Source organism: Diplodia corticola (assembly GCF_001883845.1).
Source record: "Diplodia corticola strain CBS 112549 chromosome Unknown scaffold45, whole genome shotgun sequence".
NCBI lineage: Eukaryota > Fungi > Ascomycota > Dothideomycetes > Botryosphaeriales > Botryosphaeriaceae > Diplodia > Diplodia corticola.
Window position 1 is genome coordinate 220,887 of NW_017971524.1, and position 23,677 is coordinate 244,563.

The window sequence follows — 23,677 nt, forward strand, 5'->3', positions numbered from 1 at the left end:
CTTGGCACCGATGCCGCTGGCCCAGCTCCGCCGCCGTTTCTCCACCACTGCTTGCCCCAACCTCACCAGGCCATGTCGCAAAACGACCAGGAGCGCAAAAAGGTCTGCTTCGTCACCATCGGGGCCACTGCCACCTTTGACGAGCTTGTCAGAGCATGCACCCAGCCTGACTTCCTCGGCGCCCTCGCCCAAGCCGGCTATACCGACTTGCTCGTTCAGTACGGCAAGAACCGGCGATTGTGGAAAGAGGTCGGCCCCGGCAACGAGTCGCTTGCTCAGCATGGTGTCGACGTCTCAGGCTTCAGCTTCCGCGAGAACGGCCTTGCCGCCCAGATGCAGCTTGCCAAGGGCCATCCAGCCGACGGCTCCAAAGAGGGCGTCATTGTCAGCCATGCCGGTGCGATACTCTTGCTCGCTCGCTTTCGCAAGCCTCCACTGACTTGCCTCCTCTCCGCCAGGCTCCGGCAGTATCCTCGACGCTCTTCGCCTCAACGTGCCCCTCATCGTAGTCCCCAATCCGTCGCTGCTGGACAACCACCAACAGGAGCTTGCCGAGGTGCTTGAACAGCAAGGCTATGTTATTCATGGAAAGCTGGAGTATGCTGCTTTCCGGACCCTACACGCATTGCCTTACTGACACAGAGGAAGCAATCTCGCGCTCTGTATTTCCCAAGCCGAAGAACTCCGCAAGCGTCAAAGAACGTGGCCACCCATCAACAGTGGCCCTCATCGTCGCGCCCCTGGGTTGCAAGGTGTCATAGACGAAGAAATGGGCTTCTTGGACTAGCGCCCTCCTTGGACCGCATTTGTGGCAACCAGCATCTGGTCAGGCCCACAATTAGAACCAGTTTGGAAACTACACATCCAGCTGGCTCTGGATTCGTTACGAACCTGAAGGATACCCTTCCGAAGCTGAAACGCAACTTTGGGGCTTGTGTTTACGCTGCCAGTTGGAGACGATTTAACAGCATGCCTTACCAGACATCAGGACCGCTGCACAGAATTGCATCAAGAGTCTCGCCCTCCTTACGCTCAGCCAGCCTTGAATTAAGGGTCCGCCCAGCAGTCATGTTGGAAGTGCAATCCTTTCTTCACCCGTGGTTATCTGCGTCGAGGAGTGTAGATGCATGAATGCTTCCACCCCCCGCTAGGAATTCGGATACTGGACTCGTGGGCTGGTGTAACGGTTTCTTCATGATTGGCCAAATAGTGCGCATCCGAATCCTGCGTTGGATGTGTTTTGGCTCAAAGCGAAAACTGCCGAATTTCACACACAATCTACTTCTGCATGCTTGATCCAAGCAGCAGATGCTAACTACATATTATTCACTCCCTCCTGCTGATCGCCCCTATGGGATACGGAACCTCCAGCTTATGTCTAGCTGAGCACTCCCGTAACAATGTCTTCTGTAGGTCTTCAGGAACTTCTCGTCATGCCTTGTGTTGTTCGTTACCGGCTGGTCGCATCGCATGGTCTACCCTTCATTGTTGGGATTTCCACAATGCTCCCCTCGTGCGGCCACAAGCATTTACTGTCACAATTGCCAGTACTGCATGCGAATCTCTATGATGGGTTTCATACTATGGTCTATAGTTTACTCGATTACACCAACGCTAAATTACTACAAATCTTCCAGTCCGCAGAACACCTTGACCCATGTCGACATGTGCCACAAAATGATGGCAATGGTGAGAGACAACCCTTCCCCATCAAACTTGTTTTCCCCGGGGCCAGTACGTGCATTTCCATACACCCTCTTTTGGTGGGTGAATGCGCCATTGCCTACTTCCTCCCGCGCTCTTGCATGAGGAAGCTACCACTGCTGACTTCAAGGTCTGGTTGATCTTTCTTCTTGCCCGGGATCAGACTGCTCGGGTGCTTCCAGTTGAAGGTGGCCATGGACAGGAACATCAACACGGCATCGAAAATGTAAAGATAGACCTCCTTAGAGAGCAACTCTCCGTCCTCGCCTTGCACGTACTCGACAAGGCGGAAGATGGAGCGGATCATGATGAGCCCGTTGGAAACGTACAGGACGATGAGGTACATCTGCCAGGACACGGCTGTCGTGCGGGACGCGTCGGTCGGTGCCTTGCTCAGACGCCAGTTGTAGTGGATGGTCGTGAGGATGAACAGCCCAAAAAAGATGATCTGGACGATCAGGCCGATGGTGATGAACAGCTGGCCGTGGTCCCGTTGTTTGGCCGTATCGGCACTGGCGAGCATGCCGCCGCCTGGACAGGATTTGCATTAGTCGTCTGTGCCATACGACGAGGGAAGATTGGGATAGACATACCAACACCCTGGATGAGGAACGAGAGGATATCTCCGAAGACGAAAATCTTGGTGAGCCAGTTGACTCGCACAAGAGAATAGGCCTCTCCGCCGGTCACCCTGATGATGCGGCCCAGAACCATGTAAATCGACGCTGCGAACAATGCTGGCGCAAGAAGCAGAAGCACGGCTTGCAAGATGTACGGGAGCTTTGCGGAATTTGGGTACTGCACGCTGGCTACGACGCGCGAGACGTATCCGATGACCTCGACTATGCGCAGTCAGTAAAAGATGGACTGTCAACTAGAATCTTAGGAGCACTAACAGGTACCGCCAATGACGAATGGAGTAAAGTACCATGTCCTCGTTCTAATAAGCTGCCAGGCATGTAGAACCGTGGATATGGCGAAGAGAGCTGTGAAGATGGCCCCGGCGGGCAAACTAGGTTTGTAATGGTCGTAATAATGATCTGTGGTTGAGGCGGGCATGTTGACTGGTTGTCGGGGCTCCGAGATAGAAAGTAAAGGGATTGCAAAGAGAGGAGCTTGTTGGTTGTTGATTGAGGCAAACGGGATCTCTGCAGCACATATTTATGCCACGCATGCGGTCGAGAGTCGAGGATTGCTTCTGCTCCGCCTCAAATCATTCTCCCTATCTCCTCTCCATTGTGGAGTTTATAGATGCCTGCGCCTCTTTTGACTGGCTTGGCAGTAGCCGCATTCGGATTCGTAGGCGGATTCGTAGATGGTCGCTCGCATTCTCTTGTCCGGGCCGTTGATTGGTTGGGGCTTCAAGCTTAGGCCATGGTTGGAACGACAAACTGGGGCCTCTGACACTTTGACGCAGCCACATTGATCTGACTTTGGAAAACCACTCGATCTGATCAGTTGGAGAATACGAAGTACGCGTGTTGGTCCCTAGTAGTTGCTTGTGCTTCATATTCAAGAGGGATTGCTACGGGGTCAGTTCTGGAGAAGGATCGGGTACCAGGCAGCAGCTTCTTCGGCCACCATTCTCAGTCCTAGGCAGACTCATGGATTGGCCATGTTGTGGCGTGACCTATCTGGTGGACAACACAAACACTTGCAAGCTACACACAGTTTCACTTTGATCTGTCGCAGATATTTCTGCGTGTGTAATGGATATTCATCACTGCCAAACAGTTCCACTGCTGTGCTCCAGAAAGCCATTAAAACGAGTAAAAAGAGAAACAGGAGACAGAACACCGCCTCCGTGGAGTGTGAGAATATTGCAGAGCACACGGTACGGATAGGCAGCAGTCGAGCATCCCCTCCGGAGGCTAGGACTTCATCCGATCTTCGAGAATTAACTGCTGCGGAGCTTTGCCTGGACCCGCAAAGTTTCCATTTTTGGCGCTCCGAACCCCGCACGGAAAGCGGGGGAGCATTCTAAAACAAGGCTTTGTAAGCACTTCGGCTTCTCGCGACTACGACCAGTCGCACCGTTTGACCTCACAACCGGCTCGGCTCACTGTGTGTTCCGAGTAACTTCGTCCGCCGGCCGCGTTCGCGATACCCGGCGAGAATGGCATCCCTGTTCCACGGGCTCCGGAGCATGTGAAGCAACCAATCCGCAGACCACCACGCTTCATTAATAATGCTGAAGGAAGGAAGAAATCACGACACATGGTCGCAATATTAGGCAGCTGAGCAAAGCCCATGTCTATAAAGCTGAGCGCTCACGTTCGACTGGGTCTTGGACACAGCGCAGCACGCTTCATTCATTGAAATCTGCAAACCTCCAAACGCGTCTTCCCACTCAATCATCTCTCCAAAATGGTCAAAGTCGCTGTTGCCGGAGGCCTTGGCAATGTCGGAAAGACCATTGTCGACATCCTGAAGACCAGTCCCAAGCACGATGTCATTGTTCTTTCCCGAAAGGTGCGTGTGGCGTCTGCTTTTGGATGGCGGGCCACTGATGTAAACCGAGACAGGCCGGCGATGACGCGACGGCCCCCGTTGTCACAGTAGACTACAACAGCGTCGACTCGCTGAAGCAGGTGCTGGAGAGCAGCGAGATTGAAGTGGTCGTTTCGGCACTGATGGTGGCGGACGAAGCGTCGTCGCAGTCTCAGCTCAACCTCATCAAGGCTGCTGACAAGTCTTCGACGACCAAGAGATTTGTCGCCAGTGAATACGGAGTGCCCTTCAGCTCCGAGTAAGTCACGCCCTTGGCACCCTAAAAGCCGAGAAACTGATAACGCGCCAGGGATGTGGCTATTCTGCCTCACCTGAAATTCCGGTTTGATGCGCACGTGGAGCTCCGGAAGACTGGCCTCCAATGGACTCGGTTCCAGAACGGCTTCTTTCTCGACTACTTTGGGTTGCCGCACATCAAAAGCTACCAACAGCCAATCGCGCCGGTGCTGGATGTTGCAAACAAGGCGGCGGCAATTCCTGGAGACGGGAACACGCCCGTGGCTTTCACGTACACGTTCGATGTGGCCAAGTTCGTGGTTGCGGCGCTCGAGCTTCCGACATGGGACAACGAGTATCTGATCGTTGGTGACAAGCTGACGTGGAACGAGTTCTTGAGGCTTGCAGAGGAGGTTCGCGGTACGTTTGCCCTTTCCAATGACCCGGCTCTGGACCGCGTGACTGACTGGATGGACAGGCTCCAAGTTCGAGGTGCACCACGACGATCTCGACAAGCTCAGGGCTCATCAGATCACCGAACTTCCCGTTCACGTTGCGGCGTATCCCTTCTTCCCCAAGGAGAGGTTGCAAGCCATGTTTGCGGCTTTTGGGCTGTATTTCGCAACGGGAAAGTTCGACCTGCCGACTGAGAAGGCGTTGAACCAGAAGTTCCCGGAGATCAAGCCCACGAGCGCGAAGGAGTTGTTGGAGCAGGCCTGGAAGGGTAAGTAGAAGGCTGGCCTTGGGATGCGGCTGAGGTGTGGTTGTATGTCAGCCCTAACGCATCTGTGACAAGGCGATGCGTGTACGTAGAATGCAAATCCGTCTCTTTCCTGATGCGTGTGTATTATTATTCCGTTGCGGTGGTGACCTTGGCGCGGATGAAAGAGAAGATGAAGGCAAACGAGGTCGGCCCACGGGGAAAGAGGCCGGCTAAAGTGGAGGATCGGGATAACGCCCCGACATCACCAGCAATTAATGCACAATTGCGCAGTGAGTCACTCTCTCGTTTTCCTGCGTTTGTCGATTGATCACCGCCTCATCTCCTGTTTCCTTTATCATGGCTGACATTACCAGGTGCATGCCGCTGTCTCGGGAGTCGGTCGCGGCGGCGCGCCAGGCCATCAAGCCCCACGTCCACCGCACGCCTGTGCTCACCTGCACCACCCTCTCCCGCTTCGTCTCCACCCCGCAGACAGAGTATGACTTGAACGGCACCGAGTTTGCGGGGCAGACGCCTGCGCGCCCCAAGATCAACCTCTTCTTCAAGTGCGAGAACAACCAGCGCGTCGGCGCCTTCAAGGCCCGCGGCGCATTCCACGCCCTGTCGCGCCTGACCGACGACGAGCTCAGCAAAGGCGTCGTGACGCACAGCTCCGGTATGACGGCCCAAACCGCGCTGCTATCCCTCCTCGGCGACCCTGCTCGCTGACCCGCCATAGGCAACCATGCCGCCGCCCTCGCCCTCGCCGCCAAAACCCGCGGCGTCAAGGCCTACATCGTCATGCCCACCATCAGCACCCCCTCCAAGATCGCCGCCACCCAGGGCCACGGCGCCGAAGTCGTCTTCAGCGGCTCCACCTCGCAGGAGCGCGAGGCCGTCGTGCAGGACGTCATCGCCCGCACCGGCGCCATCCTCGTCCCTCCCTACGACCATCCGGATATCATCCTGGGCCAGGGCACCGCCGCCCTGGAGTTCGAGCAGCAGGTCAGGGATCTGATCGCGGACAAGGCAGCGCTGAGCGTGCGGGTTGATACCGACGCGCTGGATGCTGTCATCACGCCCTGCGGCGGAGGAGGCTTGCTGTCCGGCACCGCCACCGCCCTGAGCGGCACTGGCATCCGCGTCTTTGGCGCCGAGCCGTCGTTCCAAGGCGCCGACGACGCGCGCAGGGGCCTGAAGGAAGGGAAGCGCATCACGACCGTCAAGTCGCTCACCATCGCCGATGGCGTGAGGACCCCGGTGGGCGAAATCCCCTGGTCCGTCATCAGCGACAAGAGTAAGGTGAAGGGCATTTTCTCCGTGACGGAGGACCAGATCAAGGCCGCCATGCGTCTTCTCATGGAGCGCATGAAGGTTTTTATAGAACCGACTGCTGCCCTCGGCCTGGCCGTCTGCCTCTACAACGAGGAGTTCAGGCGTCTGGTTGAGCAGGAGGCCGGAGAGAAGGGGTGGAATGTTGGCATTGTGCTTAGTGGAGGCAACACCACCATGGAGGCTATTGGTAAACTTTTTGCTGCTCCCGAGTCGAAAGCGGAGAGAGCAGAAGGCGTTGTGGGCAAAGATGGAGAGCGCAAGGCCGAGAACGTTGCCGGATAGATATAGAGGATACATCAGAGTATAGAAGGTTTGAGCGTCTGTGCCCCAGTAAACACACTGCGTCCTTCCTACATTGGTATTTCAAGCAAACATCCGGACGTAGATGCCAGTTTTGGAACTATACAAACATGTCTAGGCGTAGCATTCTGCTCATTACGGAAATATGGCCCAACATCTCCGTGAGACAGACCTAGATGGGCTCAGTCCATTTGCAACCCGCCATAGTAGGCGCCGTAGAGCATGGCTGCCGCCTCATCACTACAGCCTTCCGCACAGCACCACATCCTCGCCCAGAGGGCACCACTTGACCTCCTTCAACCTGGCCGCCGCCACCGGCCTGCCCTCCCCGTCGACCCTCCTCGGCGGCGACACCACCACGCCACCCTGCCCCAACCAAGTCGGCGCCACCGTAACGATGACCGAATCCACCAACCCCACGTTCCGCGGCTCCAGCAACGCGTTGATCACGCCGGCCCCTCCCTCCACCATGACGCTCTCGATCCCCTCGGCCGCCAGCCGGCCCAGCACATCGCCCCACTCCATCCGCCCATCCTCCTCCCGAACCCTAACCTCCAACACTCGCCCCCCACACCCCTCCAACACATCCCTCCTCCTCCTCCCCAGCGCCCTCCCCCCCACCCCCTCCGCCACAACCACCCACGGCGCCCTCCCCCTCCCCTCCCCCGCCAACCTCAACACCTTCGCAAGCCCTTTGCCGCCGTCCTCCCCGCCGCTAAAATCCCACCTCCCCCTCGGATCCACCACCACGGGCCGCGGCTGCCCCGCGAGCGGCTCGCCTTCCTCGCCGCCGTACCCGCCCACGCCCTCGATGCGGCAGTTGAGCGACGGGTCGTCGGCGACGGCGGTGCCCGCGCCGACGAGGATGGCCGCGTGCCGCGAGCGCAGGTGGTGCGTCATGGCCTTTGACGCGGGGCCGGACAGGGCCGTCTGCGTGCCGGGCGCGAGGGCGAGGGCGCTGTCGAGCGAGGTGGCGAAGGTGAGGGTCACGAAGGGGCGGTTGAGTGGGGAGGACGGCGGCGGCGATGCTGATGGCGATGGCGATGGCGACGATTGAGGAGGAGGGGGAGGGGGAGGAGGGGGAGAGGAAGTGGAAGTGGGATCGGTGGTGCGAGGGGGCAGGTACGGTTCTATTGCCGCGGCGGAGGAGGCGGCGAAGTGGAGGGCGTCGCGGGCTTTGGGCGGTGGGGACGGCATGGTTGTCGGTTGCTTTTTTTTTTTTTTTTTTTGGCTCTTTCTCCTCGCGCGCTTGATGCCTCCTTTTTGTTTCTTCACCCGTTTATCAAAGGATTGGTGGGAGGCGATTGTTTGGGGAGATGGTTGTTGGTCGAAGGAATGGTGGTTTTGGAGAGATGGCTGATGGTTGAAGGAACGGTGGTGGTTGCGGTGCACGTGGTGAGGTGTGGTGTGGGTGCGCAGGGATCGGCGAAGATGCATCGACCACGTTCGCTCGTCAAGATGAAAATCATCAGACCGTCATGTTCACGACAATGGAGGCAGACACGTACCTCCGAACGGGAACTCGAAAATCCCCTGCGTACGTCACCACGCACTGAACGGTGGTTGCCCGATCGACGGCTAGATTATTGACATTTTGCGAGGGTTGGGCTGTGGCGAGTAGAGTGGCTGGGGCAACGCAAGGGACGACTGCGGGGGCAATCCTTAGAGATTAAGCGTTACAAAACCGAGGCGACCGAGTCAGCAAGGGACCTCTCTTAAGGCTGAAGAATGCGCGTGCTTCTGTGGAGACGGACATGCGTTGCTCAAAGTAGCTTAAATCTATCCTTATAACCACCGATGCTCCTTCGAGAAGCGATCGCTGCTTGTCTGCTCCCCCACCCGTCCCAGTCACACCACATTGGTTCAGCGACGCCGGCGTATAATCCCAACCCTTGTTGGCCTTGTTCTGAAACGGCCAAAAGCAAACGGCTTCAGTTTACGAGCATTTGCCGCTATGACGCATGCGCGAAGGCTCGTACATAAGTAGAGATCGCAATCAAACTACGACCAACTTCAAACACAGCAAGGCAAGAGATGCCCGTCTCAGACGCACTCGTCAGCATCCTTCCCGCACGGCAGCCTCGGCTTCGCTACCTAGCTAGCCATCAGCCCGTCGCATCCATACTACTGTGTACTCATCAACGGCCACCAGCGTCGCAGCCTTGTGGGACCACCGCAAAATGCCGCTCCCCACGTGCCACCTGCTCCTCCTTTTCGCTCCGATTGTTCCATCACCAACCGCTCGTCCCGGTCCCGCTCGGGTCTGGCGGCACGTCCGCCGAAAGCTTACTTCTGCCTTCGTCCGACCACGCCGCTCCTCGTGGCCGCGTCCCTTGGCGGGTCCCTCTGCCTCGTGAGCGCCGATCACCATTACTCGCACTTCCAGGTCGAACAGAGTCAGGGATATCGAGCACCGCAGATTACCTATGCCAAAAGAAAAGCCAATGCAGCTGACTACGAAAATTGACCACATGGAATTTCGAGGAGAACCGACGGACATTCATCATGGCTAGATTATACAAAGGAGACACCGGCCTGGTTCGACTATACGCCCCGTTTTTTTCCAACGTGTATGAGATAACTCGATAGCAGGTCCGGGCCAGCCAGCACGTTACGTGTAACAAGCAAGAGCCCCTGAGATGTGCCAGAAATGAGAAAAACCAAAACAGAACGAGGAAGCAGCAATGAAAACACCTAACACGCCCGGATTCCTCCCTAGGGGCTGCTCTGAATTGCACATTGTCATGCATGTACTAGTGCCTGAGATCTTGGACATTGGCACTGCTTCCGAAAAATCTTCGAAATTGCGGGTATCGATTTGAATGTTGTCGTCTTATCTCCTGGCAAAGCAGCACAGGATACCGGTCTTGCCCAGGAACCACAGGCAGCCGAAGAAACGAATCAAAGACATGAAGGCCGTCGTCCACAGCAGGGCCTGGAAGAAGCGTGCCGTACGTTGGGAGGCACCAGACTGCAAAACACGTTAGCTGCTGATCATCTCTATCCGCTGCGAATCGGGTGCTTACCGTGAAACCAAACTTGTCGAAGTTGTCGCTGGTGATGACAACGGCAAGAAGGGCGTTGGAGAAAATCCATGCAGTCGTCAAGTGAGTTCTGAAAGACTTGTACGAATCGTCAAGCGTCTTGGCAGTGTCTTCAACCTCGGGCACGAATGGCTGCAGAGCACGCTTCACCGTCTGCTCGAACTGACTGTCGATATCCGCCTGAGAAACATCCGGCTCCTCGATGACCGTGTGCTTTCCATCGTCGGACTTGTCCGTCTTGGCAGATGGCAGAGCCTCAGCCTTGTCGGAACCCTTGGTACCCCACGAAACGTCATGCCAGTTGGAGAAGGCGTAGACGTTCAAAATGTTGATGTAGGAGGAAGCAATCAGCAGGTACTGCGGGAACGACGTGAACATGTGCCACGGGTCGAGGTACATGAACGAGGCAATGTAGTAAAGACCGAAAGTGGCAGCCAGCGCAATGATGATGATACCAACACCGTCCGACGAGAAGAAGGACGCAGCGAAGGCGGACGCCGAGCTTGTGTCAAGACCCTGCGAAGTCGGGCTCGTGAACGCTTGGACGACCAGGTACATGGACAGGATGACGACGTAAAGCTGGATCGTACCGAAGACGCAGAACGACACGACATACGAGTAACGCGAACCCTTGGGACGGTTACCAAGTGCAAGAATGAACTGCAGGAGAAGGAATGCCAGGTACGCGTACTTGAGCACGGTGTTGAAGATGGGGGTCACAGTGTTGCCGAAAGGCCAGGCGTTCTTCTGCTGACCGGAACTCGAGTCTTCGGCAGACTCCGGAATACCGACCAGATCCATGATGACGGTGGTAGTAAGCCAGTAGGAAGCCAGGGCGAACCAGGTAACGAAGAGTGTCGCGAAGTTGTAGACGAGCTGGATGTGCAGGAAGATCATGCGGAGGAAGTTGTGACCGGACTTGTACATACGGCTGAAATGCATCAACGCGTAAATACTGGCGGCGAACGAACCGTTAAGCCAACGACGACGCTGACCGATAAACTCGGGTGCACCTTCAGGCACATCGGTTTCACCCTTGGAGGCCTTGACGTAGGTAAGATGCCACTTCGAGCCGGCCTTGGCGACGAGTTCGAAACAAAGAATACGATCCTCGGCCAAGAACATGTTCTTCTTGAAAATGTTCATACCCTCGATACCCTTCTTGCCGAGAATCTTGGACAGAGTGTGATCACCGTGGAAGTACTGCTCAAGCGGACGACCCATGATAGCACGGAAACGGTAAGCCGAGAAAGCACCAGGCAACACAGAGACGTAACCAAACGAGGACTCCAGCGGCTTGTCGAGAATGTTACTGATCTTGTACTCGAAGTTCTGCGCGGCGACGAGCGGGTTGACAAGGTTCTTCCAACCCTTACCCAACATGGCGTGAATTTCACCGCAGGCACCACCAAGATCCTTGTCGTTGTAGAAGGCTTCCCACAGGGCGAGCAGGGACTTGGGGCCAGGCTTGGTACCGGCATCAATCAGGATGACGACTTCGGGGTTCAGGATGCGGCCGAAAGCAGTGAAGAGCCAACGGTGGGAGTTGATCTTCTTGGTGTTCTTCTGCTTCAAACAGAACATCATCTGGACAGGAGGAAGGGTGCTGGAGCTGTCGTCGTGGGGGCGGATCAGCTGCTGGTTCGGGGTAACAGACAGCTGCGTGGTGTATTCGAACTAGCAAGTGTCAGTTATCCAAATTCTCTGTTGCAGGCGCCAATGCAACTCACAACGTGTGCAGTCGTCTCCTTTCCGTCAATATCCCTCTTCATGACACCGTCCTGGTAGATACCGATGGTTGCAAGGATATCGAGCGTGCCCTTGTCGCAAGGATCGATACCATCGAAAACCAAGCACACGACGATCTTCTGCCAGGCGGGACCACCCTTGTTCCAGAACTCGGACTTCTTCAGGTTGACGATGTCACGGATGTTCTGCATAACACCGTGCAGCGTTCTGGCAGTCAGGACCTTGTCTTCGTTGTAGTAGGTCACGGCAATCAGCAGTTCGGTGTGACGGTTGTACATGGCCGGACGCAAATTGTAACCGTTCTTCAGCGTATAATCGTTGGGGTCGCAAGTAGCGGCCGTGTCTGGACACGCGTTAGAAATTGGGGGCCAGGAGCAAGCAGGATTGGAACGGGCGTACAGCGCATGTGAGTGAACTCCTCACTGCCGCTCTCAAGGTCATTGCGGTACTTGGCCTGGATGGCGTTTTGGATGGCCGAAGGCACGGGATAATCGGCACTCAGGACGGCACCCTGCACGAGGCGGACCTTGCGCGTGGCGGCACGCTTCAGACCGCCAGCGCCGCCAGGCTGCTGACGCTGACGCCAGGCCTCGGTGGAGCTCGTCTCGCTCCTGCTGTAGGGCGAGGGGGCGCGGTTCTGGTCTACACCAAACTCCGCAGCAGCCTCGGTGCCGCCATAGACATCGTCGGCCGCATTGTAGCCGGCTTGGTTGTAGCCGTAGGGCGTGCTGGAGGTGGAGCCGTCGGCGTAAGTTTCAGTCAGGCTGTAAGCCGACACAGGACGCGGCGGGGCTTGCATATGGCCGTCGTTCGTAGGGTCGTCGAAGGGGCCTGCGAGGCGGTCAGAACGGGCCTGAGGCGGGTCGGGGGGTGTCAGGGTGAGCTGGGTTACCTTCTCTCGCGCCGGTGGGGTTGGGGTGCAGCAGAGAATCGCCCTCGTAGGCAGCGTCGGGCTATGGGAGTTAGCAGAAGGAGAGACTAAGGGTCAGATGGTGTGGACAAACATGGTCACCCGGACGCGACATGTCATTTAGATGGTGGCTGTCGCCGTAGCCATTACCCCCTGCCTGGTGGTAGCTCATGATGTGCGTGCGCGCTTGAGAAAGGGAGACGCGCGGGGATGATCTTTGTGTGATGAGGAGAGGAGCGAGCTTTTTAATAGGGAGGCAGAGGTTAGGGAGAGATTTTGGGCCGGGATCAGCGCGACTCGGGCGTTGTGGAGAAGGGCAGAGGAGGAGGCGGGCTGTAGCGACTGCAGGCTCGTTTCAAGCGCACGCTTGTCAGGCAACCAGGGCAACACCGCTTCTCAGATGCAGCTGGGGCTGTCGCGCGGAACAGGGAACCAGAGAGACACTCGCTTTGGGCGCGCACGCCACCGCCGCCGTTCTTTAATGCTTTTCTGCCGCCGCCAGCGCCCGCGTTGCTGGAGCAGTCGGCGCATGCCTTTGTCTCCAAGAATAGCACACCCTGCGCATGGATCGGTGAGGTGCGTAAACACTGTCACCCTTAACTTCCAGAAGGACGCACTGGCCGCTCGCCTCTCTCCTTTTCCGCTTCCAGCGTATCGATACCGCGCCCGCCCGAGCGCGCGTGGCTGAGCACCCGGGACGCGGCGACTGCGCTGCCAGCGAACCACACCGCAGCGCGCGCTGGCCTCCCCTGTGTCCTGCGCCGCCGCCGCCGTCGCCCGCCCCGGCCGGCGGCCGTCTCTCGCGCCTGCATGACCACGCGCTCCACTCCAGCGCGCTGCGCGGCCGCTGGGGCGAGCGTGGCCGCCGCGCTGATTGCGAAGACCTGCGGTGGGGAGCGGAGCCTCTGGCTCGTGTCTGTGAAGTAGCACCAGCGTCAATCAGCTTACGCTGCAAGCCCCTGCCACTCTGCCCGCAATTTCATCGCGACAAATACGATCCAGCTCGGCCATTCCGCTGCGGCGACGCTGCGAATCCCACCGCTGGAGCCCGCTCTCCCTGGCCCTGTCGCCGGCCTGTCCCCCGCCATTGGCCTTCTCCTCACCACTAGCGTTTCGGGCCTGCGGTAGCCCTATCGTATCCGGGAGCGGGCGCCTATCCTCGCAACGCTGTGATAAGGCAGAGCTGCCGCTGCCCTCTGGCCTCTGAGTCTGCAACCGTTCGCCGCGACGTCGCGTCTGCTTTGGCGGTGAGCCTGCGGTACCTACAGTCAGCATTGTGGCTGAACTTCAGCCACAGCGGGTATTTTGGTAGGCGCAGTCCGATCCTGTCCAGATCCTTCCAACCCACCTCTCACGCCCAAGGGCCCGCCTGGACACTCTGGACGCATGTACGTGCCGGAAACCTGCGCCCGAACGCCCTCTCCCTTTTCAAGACAGGCGTCTGCTTCTTCAGGAGAGTGCTTCAACTGCCGGATTGCATTTAAACCGCCTGATCCGCCATCCACTATTCTTTGAACCGTCGTCCAATGCGCCAGCGCACGTCACCACAGCACAGTGCGCCGGCTGGCCTTTCTTTTAAACATCCGCCGCAAGCTTGCCGTCTGCAAAGCTTGGGTATCAGGGTCCAGGCGTTCGAGCCGCCGTTTGGATCTGGACTATAGCCTGCCAGCTTCCGCATTGAGCCCAATAATCTGCAGCAGGCGACTCCCTGCGCGCGTTGCGCTGAGAATGGTCTCTACAGCGCCCTGGATCGGGGATCGTTCAAAAATAGTCGCACGTCGGCAGTTGAAGCATTCATCTTAGAAGCATTCAGATCAACATCATCACTTCCCAAAGGAGTTCCCCTTCTTCAAGCACTTTTCGACTTTCCCCTTTCGGGCCATGTCCATGCCGCCCGTGCTGTATCTACCTCTTGCCGAACATAGACTTACTCCTTGCTGACTTGCCCTTGCCCACAGTTAAATACCTGCATTTTCCTTCGCGTCTGCGCTGGGGTTGCTTGCAGCGCCGCAGTGAGACTGAACGCCGACTCCAGCTCTAACAGAACTACTGTTTCGCTCGGCGCATGATGACATCGGCCGACCAGAAGGCGTTGCATACCAATCTCGTAGTGGTGGCATGCCATGCTCACTTCCTTGGGGACCCTGAAGCCGCCGACTGCGATGTGTACTCGCCACAGCAATGGAATTTACAACCATTTCAGCAACCGCGTGGGCACAAACCTGGCGAGCACGAGACATTTTTAGACCATATCCAGGCGGGGCTAAACAAGCTCTCCTCTGGCGCAGCCAAGGACAACAGCATCTTGATCTTTTCTGGAGGCTTCACGTCCAATTCTGTCCACCTAAGCGAGGCTCGCAGTTACTTCAGGGCAGCCATAGCTCTGACCAAGCTCCACGGCCAGTCCGAGTCTTGCAAGAGTCTATTTGGCTCGAAGATATTCCTGGAAGAACATGCCACCGACAGTTACCAGAACTTACTCTTCTCTCTTTTGTGCTTTAGAAAAGCAATCGGCAGATATCCTGAGACCATTCAGATCATCACTCATGCGTTCAAATCTGAAAGGTTTTTGGTGAGTCAGCACACCCACGTTAGGAAGGAAATCGTCTGACGGATGTTAGATGTCTCACGCCAAGGCAATTCGCTGGCCGTCAGACCGGATCAGGGTGCAGGGTATTGATCCAGTTATGTCTGGTAGATTGTCTCTCCCGCAATTCAACCAACACTAAACTAATACAGGCGCAGTAGAGGAATATGAAGACACCAAGAGTGGTGAAAGACAACGAGGCTTCCTTCCATGGACACAGGATATGTACGGGAGACGAGAACCCTTGAAGCAGAAGCGCGTTAGTCGAGGCTGGCAAGAATCAACTCTCGACGTGCTAAGCGCCGAGTTTGAACCGGGAATCGGTGAGCTTCTGAGATATGACGGTGGAGAAGAGGGCCAAACACTATACCACGGTAATCTGCCGTGGTGTCGAGTATAGGTTCAAACTGGAAAACCGCCATTGTAGAGACCAGGCATTGCGACATAGGGCTTTGACTGAATGTCTAAGTGACCATATACTAAATTGAAACCACATCGTGGTAAATCCTTGCCACAACCATACGGCAGTAAACCTTGAGTTGCGGCTGTCTTCGCGGGGCATGATGGACAGTCCAGCGTTAACGCAATAATATCAAGATGAAAATGTTCGGACAAGAATTAGAACGCTCCGAGTACTACCGTCTAATGCGGGCTCAGTGGATCCCATGTTGCAGCGGCCATATACGGCCAATTTCATGCACGAACGAGCAAGTATAATGTGGAGGCGCAAGTCCGTCATCGTTTTGTGCAAACATTGTCCTGAACAAGCCAAGATAGCCACTCCAAAGCAGAAGGAAAGGATGAGCCGGGACGTGTGCCAGAGCCAGACCCTAGGTAAGCTCAAAGCGTCCCGTCGGAACCGCATCAACAATTGTAAGGGTCGGTTCGTTCAGCTATTGTTATAAGTTGAGTGGAGAAGCCGATGCTCTGTTTCGGGCATTCATGTCTGTCATCGTACATGTCGGTTTGTCTGCATGCTCAGAGTGCCCGCCATGCAATTGCCCGTTGATGTATCGCTAGAAATTTTGTGTACGGACCGTGAGTGCTTGGGGCGGGTGTGGGTTGCGGCGGCGAGGCTGCCTGGCCGATCAGGCGGCAACGCAGGAGCCCCTCCATCGGAACCCTGACGACAGTCTTGGCGCCGAAGTCTCCAGCGCCCGACACAGCACGTAGAACACCCTCCGCCACTTATACCTCCCGCCACACCCTTCTGTCCTGCTCGCAAGCGCAATCTCGGTGCGACATCCTTCAAAGCCGCCGCCCACCCCATTCCGCTTCTCTTTGCTGGGCCGCTTGTATTCCCGATCTGTTCGCGCTTCAACTCCGATCTTCGCCGCAACCTCCGCCGCCGTCGCCGACAAGGCACTCTCTCACCCAGCATGCTCAAGATTTGGTCTATGGTTCGCCGACCATCCAAATGCGCAAAAAGAGTCTTTTGGCCAGGTTGCTGACGGCCTGAGTAGAAGCAGAAGCAGCAGCAGGAGGAGAATGCCGCTGCAGGCCAAAAGAAGAAAAAGGTCACGGCAGCTCAGCTGCGTGTGCAGAAGGGTGGGACGATCTATCCTAACCCCGGGCATTTGAAGGCGCGGGCTCACTTTGAACCCTACAGATCTTTCGGAGCTTTCGCTAGGCTCGACGATGAAGACCGAGTTCCCGAACCCTGACGACATCCTCAACTTCGTCCTCACCATCGAGCCCGACGAGGGCATGTACAAGGGCGGCCGCTTCAACTTCAACTTCGCCATCAACCAGAACTTCCCCCACGATCCGCCCAAGGTCAAGTGCACCCAGAAGATCTACCACCCCAACATTGATCTGGAGGGCAACGTCTGCCTTAACATATTGCGCGAGGACTGGAAACCGGTGCTCAACTTGAACGCTGTCATTGTCGGCCTACAGGTATCTGTCCATGAATGCCGCTGGATCAAGAAGCTCGCTCTAACGTTTCCCAGTTCCTCTTCCTCGAACCCAACGCGTCAGACCCGCTAAACAAGGAAGCCGCTGAGGACCTCAAATCCAACCGAGAAGGCTTCAAGCGCAATGTGCGTTCGTCGATGACAGGCGGACAAGTCCGGGGGCAGACTTTTGACCGCGTGTTGGTGAAGTGAGCACAAGAGGCAAATGTTCTATACACAGTGCGAGCGAGCATTTGGGCGGGGCGTATCCGGAGCTGGCGTACTTCCATGGGATTGGTGGGCTTCCTGCGACTGGCACCAGCGGCTGGGTGTTACGAATGACTAGAGTACATATACCAATCAGGTCCAATGAGAGAGCCGAAGACGCCCGTTTTCGAGGGTCGCAGGCCGAAGCAACGGTTCATGTCGGGCGCGCAGCGTCTCGCGGTCCGTATGGTACCCGATCATGGCGGTCTTCATCAAGAAGTCGCAAGACGAGCCCGGAGTTGAACCGCCTTCGAGCTAATTCCCTTATTTGGCAAGTGAGCATCATGGCGAGGATGTCGCCTGATGCTGTCATTATTCGGCTCTTGATCTACAAAACTGCAAGCGGGCCGCGCCCACAGTTATTAGCGCCGGGACAAATTGCAATCCGGCAGTGCTTTTGGGCTTGCCTCATAGCTGGTAAATGCGGCGCCTGGTATTGGCTGCACGTGATGCTGACCCCGGCGCTCCGATGTCGCTGAGCTCGGGCGCACTACGCGAGAGAATTCACAAGTCCCCAGATTGTTGCTCATCACCACCCTAACCACCACATCCCATCCTCTCCCCTCATCCCCAAGCAACTCTCTTAGCTGCTTACTGTCACAATGGCCTCTCGCACTGCTTCCAGGGCCCTCCGTGCCTCCGCCAGGCAATTGGCCGCCCCGGCCGTCCAGCGCCGCACCTTCGTGTCTGCTCTCAACGCTGCCACGAAGGGCGCCGTCGCCGCTGCCCCCCGCGCTGCTGTCTCCATGCCCAAGCAGCAGGCCCGCGGCATGAAGACCATCGACTTCGCCGGCACCAAGGAGGTTGTCTACGGTACGCTACCTCACATCTTGCCTACCACTAGTGCCAAAGGCTAACTTGTAGCTTGCAGAGCGTGATGACTGGCCGAGGGAGAAGCTCCACGTAAGGCACTGCCGCATTCCTCAACATAAACAAGCACTTAACCCGTTTTGCAGGACTACTTCAAGAACGACACCCTCGCCCTCATCGGCTACGGCTCTCAGGGCCACGGTCAGGGTCTCAATCTTCGTGACAACGGCCTCAATGTCATCATCGGTGTTCGCAAGAACGGTACTTCGTGGAAGGAGGCCGAGCAGGACGGCTGGGTCCCCGGCAAGAACCTCTTCGATGTCGACGAGGCCATCTCCCGCGGTTCCATCATCATGAACCTGCTCTCCGATGCCGCCCAGTCTGAGACTTGGCCCCACATCAAGCCTCAGCTTACCAAGGGCAAGGTAGATTGATCCACATAACGGTGGCATGAGTGGCATGAGCTGACACAAGACTTAGACCCTCTACTTTTCTCACGGCTTCTCCCCGGTCTTCAAGGACCTGACCAAGGTCGATGTTCCCACGGACATTGATGTCATCCTCGTCGCCCCCAAGGGCTCTGGCCGCACTGTGCGCTCCCTCTTCAAGGAGGGCCGTGGTATCAACTCGTCGGTCGCCGTCTACCAGGACGTGACCGGCAAGGCCGAGGAGAAGGCTGTTGCCCTCGGCGTTGCCGTCGGCTCTGGCTACCTCTACAAGACCACCTTCGAGAAGGAGGTCTACTCCGACCTCTACGGTGAGCGCGGCTGCCTGATGGGCGGTATCCACGGCATGTTCCTCGCTCAGTACGAGGTTCTCCGTGAGCGCGGCCACAGCCCTAGCGAGGCTTTCAACGAGACCGTCGAGGAGGCCACTCAGAGTCTGTACCCGCTCATCGGCGCTAACGGCATGGATTACATGTACGCTGCCTGCTCCACTACCGCCCGCCGTGGCGCTATCGACTGGAGCAAGAGGTTCCAGGCCGCCCTCAAGCCCGTCTTCAATGACCTGTACGACGCTGTTGCCGACGGCACCGAGACCAAGAGGTCGCTCGACTACAACGGCCGCCCCGACTACCGTGAGCTGTACGAGAAGGAGATGGAGGAGATCCGCGAACTCGAGATCTGGAGGGCTGGCAAGGCTGTCCGGTAAGTGACTCGTGTACACGCTTGATGTCATTTGTCGATCTAACAAACCTTGTAGCTCCCTCCGCCCCGAGAACAACTGAGCAGCTTCCAACAAAAAGCTACGGCATGAGGGGATGCATGGCGACAGCGGCTAGGCCAATCAAAATGGAAATGTATGACAACGCTGATCCGGGAGCCTTTTAACTATACTGGGCGCGGCTTTTTGGCGGATTTCTGTTTTCCAGTTTTCCAGTGTTTTTGGGTGTAAAAGTAAAGAATGAGGGTTTGGAATGCGAGGGTTTCATCTTCGGCAGTTTCAGCAATATCAGCTTGCGTTCGTTGACAAGACAAACCATGTAAAGTTCCGGGTATTTCGAAGGTGTGCACAAGCAAATGTGCGGAGCCTGCTGGGCCCAGCGAGCCTGTCGCCAATCATTCGATTCGGCATTGGTGCTCTTTTCAAGCACCTCGGCGCAGTATCGAGGCGCAGCAGAAGGAAGGTGACGCATCCTACGACGACGATCGCAGGGCTGTGGGAGCCCTAAGCTCCACCGCTGGTCCGGTGGTCAGTTGCTGTTTCCCCAGCCTCATCAAGCCGCCAGCAGGGAGCAGGCCCAAAACAAGCCTTCCGGTTCTGCGACACCGTTCGATGGAGCGTGGGCGGTGTTGTTCGGCTGCAAAACCTCCCTGTCAGCACAGACGCGTGGGGAGGCTGTGAATGGCCAGAGCTGTTGACTCATCCCACTCAATTTCACTAGCGCTGACGCCAGTGGCCGGCGGAATGCGGAGCTGCAGAGAATGTGGCCGCTCGTCCCTGCTACCCGCGCCTCGAGTCCGACCCTCGGGCGGCTACTTGTTTGCAGACCCGGCAGCCACGGCCCCATGCCCAAACAGGACACCGCGGTGTCTCGGTGTCGGGCGCACGCTCTGTGCGTCAGGCAGGCCTTCTGCCTGCCTTGTACCCGGAATCCAGCAACTCCATATCACCCTGCGGATCCTCAGGCACAGTGGCCTGCTTTCCAATCCCTTTTCCCTCCTCCCGCGAGACGTCTGAAGCCTCTCGTTGCGCCATCGCGACGCGGCCACCCTCGCACACATCACCGCCGCGCGGACTGACCACCCCATCAGCCGCATCCCAGCACATCCTCTGACCCCAGTTTCCTCATTCGGCACTCTACCGACTCCGCTAGCGTGGAGTCATCTGTAGCAATCACGCATTTCTGTTCCCATCCCGTCCTCATTGCATCTTCTCCTATCATCATGAAGGCTTTCCGCATCTCACGTGCCCCGGCTGCCGCCGGCGACGCTGCCTTCGATCCCTTCGCGAAACTTGTCTTCGAGCCCGCGCTCGAGTCGGACGAGCTGTTTGACGCCCTCAGAGAGTCCTACCCCACCTTGAAGACGCATACCGAGAGGAAGAAACAGGCTGTCCTGGATTTCCTGATGGAGGAGCGCCGGGCCATCGAGCAAGAGATTACCGCCTTTGTCCAACAGACGGGCACTCCCGCTCCCCAGCCCGATGATGGCTACTCGGCCAGACCCTCGCCCGTCTTCTCGACTAGCACGAGCCTTGATCTCCGCAAGCTATCGACCTCGAACTCGTCTACCAGCTCCTTGACTCGTAGTGCAGGATCCAGCCCCGAGACTTTGTCCCTCAAGGACATGACCTCGGTCTGGACAGCAGCCGGCCATGGCAAGCCCAAGATCCACACGCGAAGGTCGATGACCACCAGGGAGAAGGAGGAGTACCGGCGGAGACGGCAGATGAAGGCATGCAAAGAGTGCCGCTCTCGGAAGCGGAAGTGTAACCACGACCCTTCCAATGCCTCGTCTGCCGCCTCCCCGAGTACCGGTTCGAAAGTGAAGAAGCGAACCTCCACAACCACCTCTTCAAATCCGCTTCCTTCCCAACAAGCCTTTCTGAGCAGCGAGTTCGACAGCAGTTCGTTTCTCGCCGACTCCACCTTCTCCACCTCCGACAGCCCCTTGGACTTTCTCGACTTCTCTCCGGCCACCGGCACTGAAGGATCCTTTGAAGACTTCCTCCTCCTGCCCCAGGACGACTTCTCCTCGATCGACTTCGCCACTGATCCTCTCTTCCAGCCTGTTCCACAATCGTTCTCCTACGATCCGTTCATTGAGCCACAACAGTCGCAACAACACTACACGCCTTCGACCGGCTCGAGATCACCGGCATCCACTTACCAGTCATCGGGAATGTCGAGGTCGGCATCCAACTCAAATGCGCTGGACACCTCACAGAGTTGGAGCTTTGATCTAGATCCAATGGTGGATGTCGCAGGCGGCCACGTGCTAAGTGCGACATTCTCATCCGCCTCGACTGATGGCAAGCAGTCAGGCCTGGCTGCTGGCCTTTCACGAAACTCACTTTCGTCTTCATCTTCACGCAACTCACCAACACAATCATCTGCAGTCAGACAGTCATCCCACTCTTTGGATGGCGGAGTGAGTCCCGAAATGTCAAGCAGCAGCCGAACAAGACCGAGCCTTGGAGGAGTGACACCAAGTTCCTTCTTACTACCAGGACTCCGCCAGGTTCCACCCGGTGGTGGGATGCGCCACGAAAGACTACCACTGACTACGCACGGCATGACTACCACCAATGCGATCAGCACTCACACTGTGGACCTCCCAAGAGATGCTGGCCTCATGCCAGCTCCGACGCGAGACTCTCCCAACGTTGCACAGTACGATGACGCTCGCCGCGATGGCCTAGTGCTCGGAACCGATCCCAGCGCTGGCTCCCGCTTTGGCGAGCACGGCAGCTCCCTTGCGCGGCGTCCGCTTTATGCCAGTGGTAGAGTTGATACTCTGCAGGATCGGACCTTACCTCACTCCGATGGTGATGGCTTACTGGCCGTCCGTCCCCTACGGGAATCTGGAAGCAATGACACCGAAGCTCTGCTGTCGTCGAGAAATCCTACCTCCGTCAATCGTCCTCGCTTCACCCATTCAGACGCTCTATCCGACCGCTTTAGCGGTGAGGTCGTCAGTGACTCGAGCCAGCGGACCTCTCCGTCATTTCAATCGCGATCCACTACGAGCCTCGCCGAGAGTCACACTGTTGCCCACGGCGAGGGCCAAGATGGCACACCAAGGCCTGCTTCGGCAGCTGCTGATGCTAGAGTCCATGCCATCTCTGACTCTTCTGCTGACCAGGCACTTGCGGTCAGCAGATCATGCAAGGATGAAGAGCCCAAACGAAGCAACGTCGCCGCCAGAGTGCACTCGCACGCACTGGATGACGGTGCGAGCGGTGAACTACTATCACTCGCCGCCGTCCACACTCGTCCTTTCTCTCAACGTGATGTTGATGGAGCGAGAACCAACGTTGAGCAACGCTCTTCTCTTCTGCTCAAATCGAGCATTTCAGCCATGGTCTTCGTTATCGCCTCTCTCTTCTCGGCTCTCGTCCGCATGGTCATCTCATCTCTGCTTCACCTTGCTTCAGCGAGTCGTGAGCAGGATGCGTTGAACGGTGGCCGCCTCCGTACGAGCAACATCTCTTCCGGCTATCCGCCTTCTTCGTCGTTGATGGAGGTTACTTCCAGTACGCCTATTGGAATTGGTAAAGTGAGACTGGGAAAGCCGAAGATTCTAACCACCTCCGCGACAACACCGGTCTTTTCTGCGCTGCTGTGTGGGGTACACCGCAGTTGCCTGTTCGTGTAATGGCTTGATCCCGAGCGTTCAGCATCAGGCGTTCTTGGGATGTTTTTTTTCTATTTATACTACGGGGGTATGTTTGCTTGTTCTGTTGGTCTGGCGTTTGGCGTGGGTACGCTACAAAAAGAGTCGTGTTTGTACATTGACTCCCCTCCACGTGTAAGAGGGTACAGGATAGTTAGCGTGGTATGTGGAATGGATGGGATGTATTCAAGTGCTTGTATCAAGTCTGATTACACTTGTTGTGAAGGTGACCTTTTGATATCCTCGAGTGGCACTTTGTTTGCTCATTATGCAGAGTGTAACCATTTTCATCCTATGCGCGCCACCAAACCTATCACAACAACGAGCGTCTTTCAAAAGGCTTCCTGTCTTTTGTATACCACATACAATGCCGGCCGATGGACGATGTGAAGTAGCATCAATCGAGAACTGCTGAGATTCTCGTCGAGGCAATTGTACTCTCGGCACCAAATTAGGTTCCTACACTGCCAGGGTTGTGTGGCACTCAAGGAATCATGCCGCGCAGGAATCCAGGCTCAAACGACATGATCTCGTGAACTGTCGAGCTCCAGAGCGCTCCAACGATGCCATGCCTACCAACAAGTCAACAAGACGTTAGTAAGGTGCGGCACAAGGGTACGGTAGCAACTTGAGCTACAACAAGATGATCGGTTTCTACATATAGTCGTCGCATCGTGATCCATTCGTTCTCTCCAAGCTGCCTCTTTTCTTAAACACATAGGCTTGACATCAACCTTTACTGTTATCTATGAACATCCTCCCCACGCATATGATGGGTCTATCATATCTTCCATCTCTCCAACAAACC

General features: G+C 56.8%; 9 protein-coding genes across 9 annotated transcripts; 6 read left to right on the forward strand and 3 right to left on the reverse strand.

The window, feature by feature from the left end:
- Positions 1 to 72: 72 nt before the first annotated feature.
- Positions 73 to 787, forward strand: BKCO1_4500078 (glycosyltransferase family 1 protein; the record flags this gene model as incomplete). The annotated part of the gene is made up of 3 exons (XM_020276241.1): positions 73 to 397; positions 459 to 597; positions 649 to 787. The coding sequence occupies 3 exons, from the start codon at positions 73 to 75 to the stop codon at positions 785 to 787; spliced, it is 603 nt and encodes a 200-aa protein (XP_020128012.1).
- Positions 788 to 1,783: 996 nt separating this feature from the next.
- On the reverse strand, positions 1,784 to 2,763 carry BKCO1_4500079 (rta-like protein; the record flags this gene model as incomplete). Its single annotated transcript, XM_020276242.1, has 3 exons — positions 1,784 to 2,235; positions 2,298 to 2,546; positions 2,601 to 2,763. 3 exons carry the CDS (start codon positions 2,761 to 2,763, stop codon positions 1,784 to 1,786), a joined length of 864 nt encoding a protein of 287 aa, XP_020128011.1.
- A 1,308-nt stretch (positions 2,764 to 4,071) lies between these two features.
- On the forward strand, positions 4,072 to 6,751 carry BKCO1_4500080 (pyridoxal-phosphate dependent enzyme; the record flags this gene model as incomplete). Its single annotated transcript, XM_020276244.1, has 7 exons — positions 4,072 to 4,176; positions 4,230 to 4,453; positions 4,505 to 4,851; positions 4,910 to 5,155; positions 5,245 to 5,449; positions 5,509 to 5,810; positions 5,874 to 6,751. 7 exons carry the CDS (start codon positions 4,072 to 4,074, stop codon positions 6,749 to 6,751), a joined length of 2,307 nt encoding a protein of 768 aa, XP_020127924.1.
- A 258-nt stretch (positions 6,752 to 7,009) lies between these two features.
- On the reverse strand, positions 7,010 to 7,966 carry BKCO1_4500081 (riboflavin biosynthesis protein; the record flags this gene model as incomplete). The annotated part of the gene is made up of 1 exon (XM_020276245.1): positions 7,010 to 7,966. One exon carries the CDS (start codon positions 7,964 to 7,966, stop codon positions 7,010 to 7,012), a length of 957 nt encoding a protein of 318 aa, XP_020127925.1.
- A 1,636-nt stretch (positions 7,967 to 9,602) lies between these two features.
- BKCO1_4500082 (chitin synthase g) lies at positions 9,603 to 12,644 on the reverse strand (the record flags this gene model as incomplete). The annotated part of the gene is made up of 6 exons (XM_020276246.1): positions 9,603 to 9,740; positions 9,796 to 11,490; positions 11,544 to 11,905; positions 11,962 to 12,393; positions 12,455 to 12,515; positions 12,567 to 12,644. The coding sequence occupies 6 exons, from the start codon at positions 12,642 to 12,644 to the stop codon at positions 9,603 to 9,605; spliced, it is 2,766 nt and encodes a 921-aa protein (XP_020127926.1).
- Positions 12,645 to 14,540: 1,896 nt separating this feature from the next.
- Positions 14,541 to 15,459, forward strand: BKCO1_4500083 (cytoplasm protein; the record flags this gene model as incomplete). The annotated part of the gene is made up of 3 exons (XM_020276247.1): positions 14,541 to 15,044; positions 15,094 to 15,166; positions 15,218 to 15,459. 3 exons carry the CDS (start codon positions 14,541 to 14,543, stop codon positions 15,457 to 15,459), a joined length of 819 nt encoding a protein of 272 aa, XP_020127927.1.
- Positions 15,460 to 16,438: 979 nt separating this feature from the next.
- On the forward strand, positions 16,439 to 17,167 carry BKCO1_4500084 (nedd8-conjugating enzyme ubc12; the record flags this gene model as incomplete). The annotated part of the gene is made up of 4 exons (XM_020276248.1): positions 16,439 to 16,459; positions 16,523 to 16,607; positions 16,669 to 16,958; positions 17,012 to 17,167. 4 exons carry the CDS (start codon positions 16,439 to 16,441, stop codon positions 17,165 to 17,167), a joined length of 552 nt encoding a protein of 183 aa, XP_020127921.1.
- A 656-nt stretch (positions 17,168 to 17,823) lies between these two features.
- On the forward strand, positions 17,824 to 19,259 carry BKCO1_4500085 (ketol-acid mitochondrial; the record flags this gene model as incomplete). The annotated part of the gene is made up of 5 exons (XM_020276249.1): positions 17,824 to 18,034; positions 18,093 to 18,124; positions 18,178 to 18,456; positions 18,512 to 19,179; positions 19,235 to 19,259. The coding sequence occupies 5 exons, from the start codon at positions 17,824 to 17,826 to the stop codon at positions 19,257 to 19,259; spliced, it is 1,215 nt and encodes a 404-aa protein (XP_020127922.1).
- Positions 19,260 to 20,418: 1,159 nt separating this feature from the next.
- BKCO1_4500086 (cell wall anchor) lies at positions 20,419 to 22,851 on the forward strand (the record flags this gene model as incomplete). The annotated part of the gene is made up of 1 exon (XM_020276250.1): positions 20,419 to 22,851. The coding sequence occupies one exon, from the start codon at positions 20,419 to 20,421 to the stop codon at positions 22,849 to 22,851; it is 2,433 nt and encodes an 810-aa protein (XP_020127923.1).
- Positions 22,852 to 23,677: the final 826 nt, after the last annotated feature.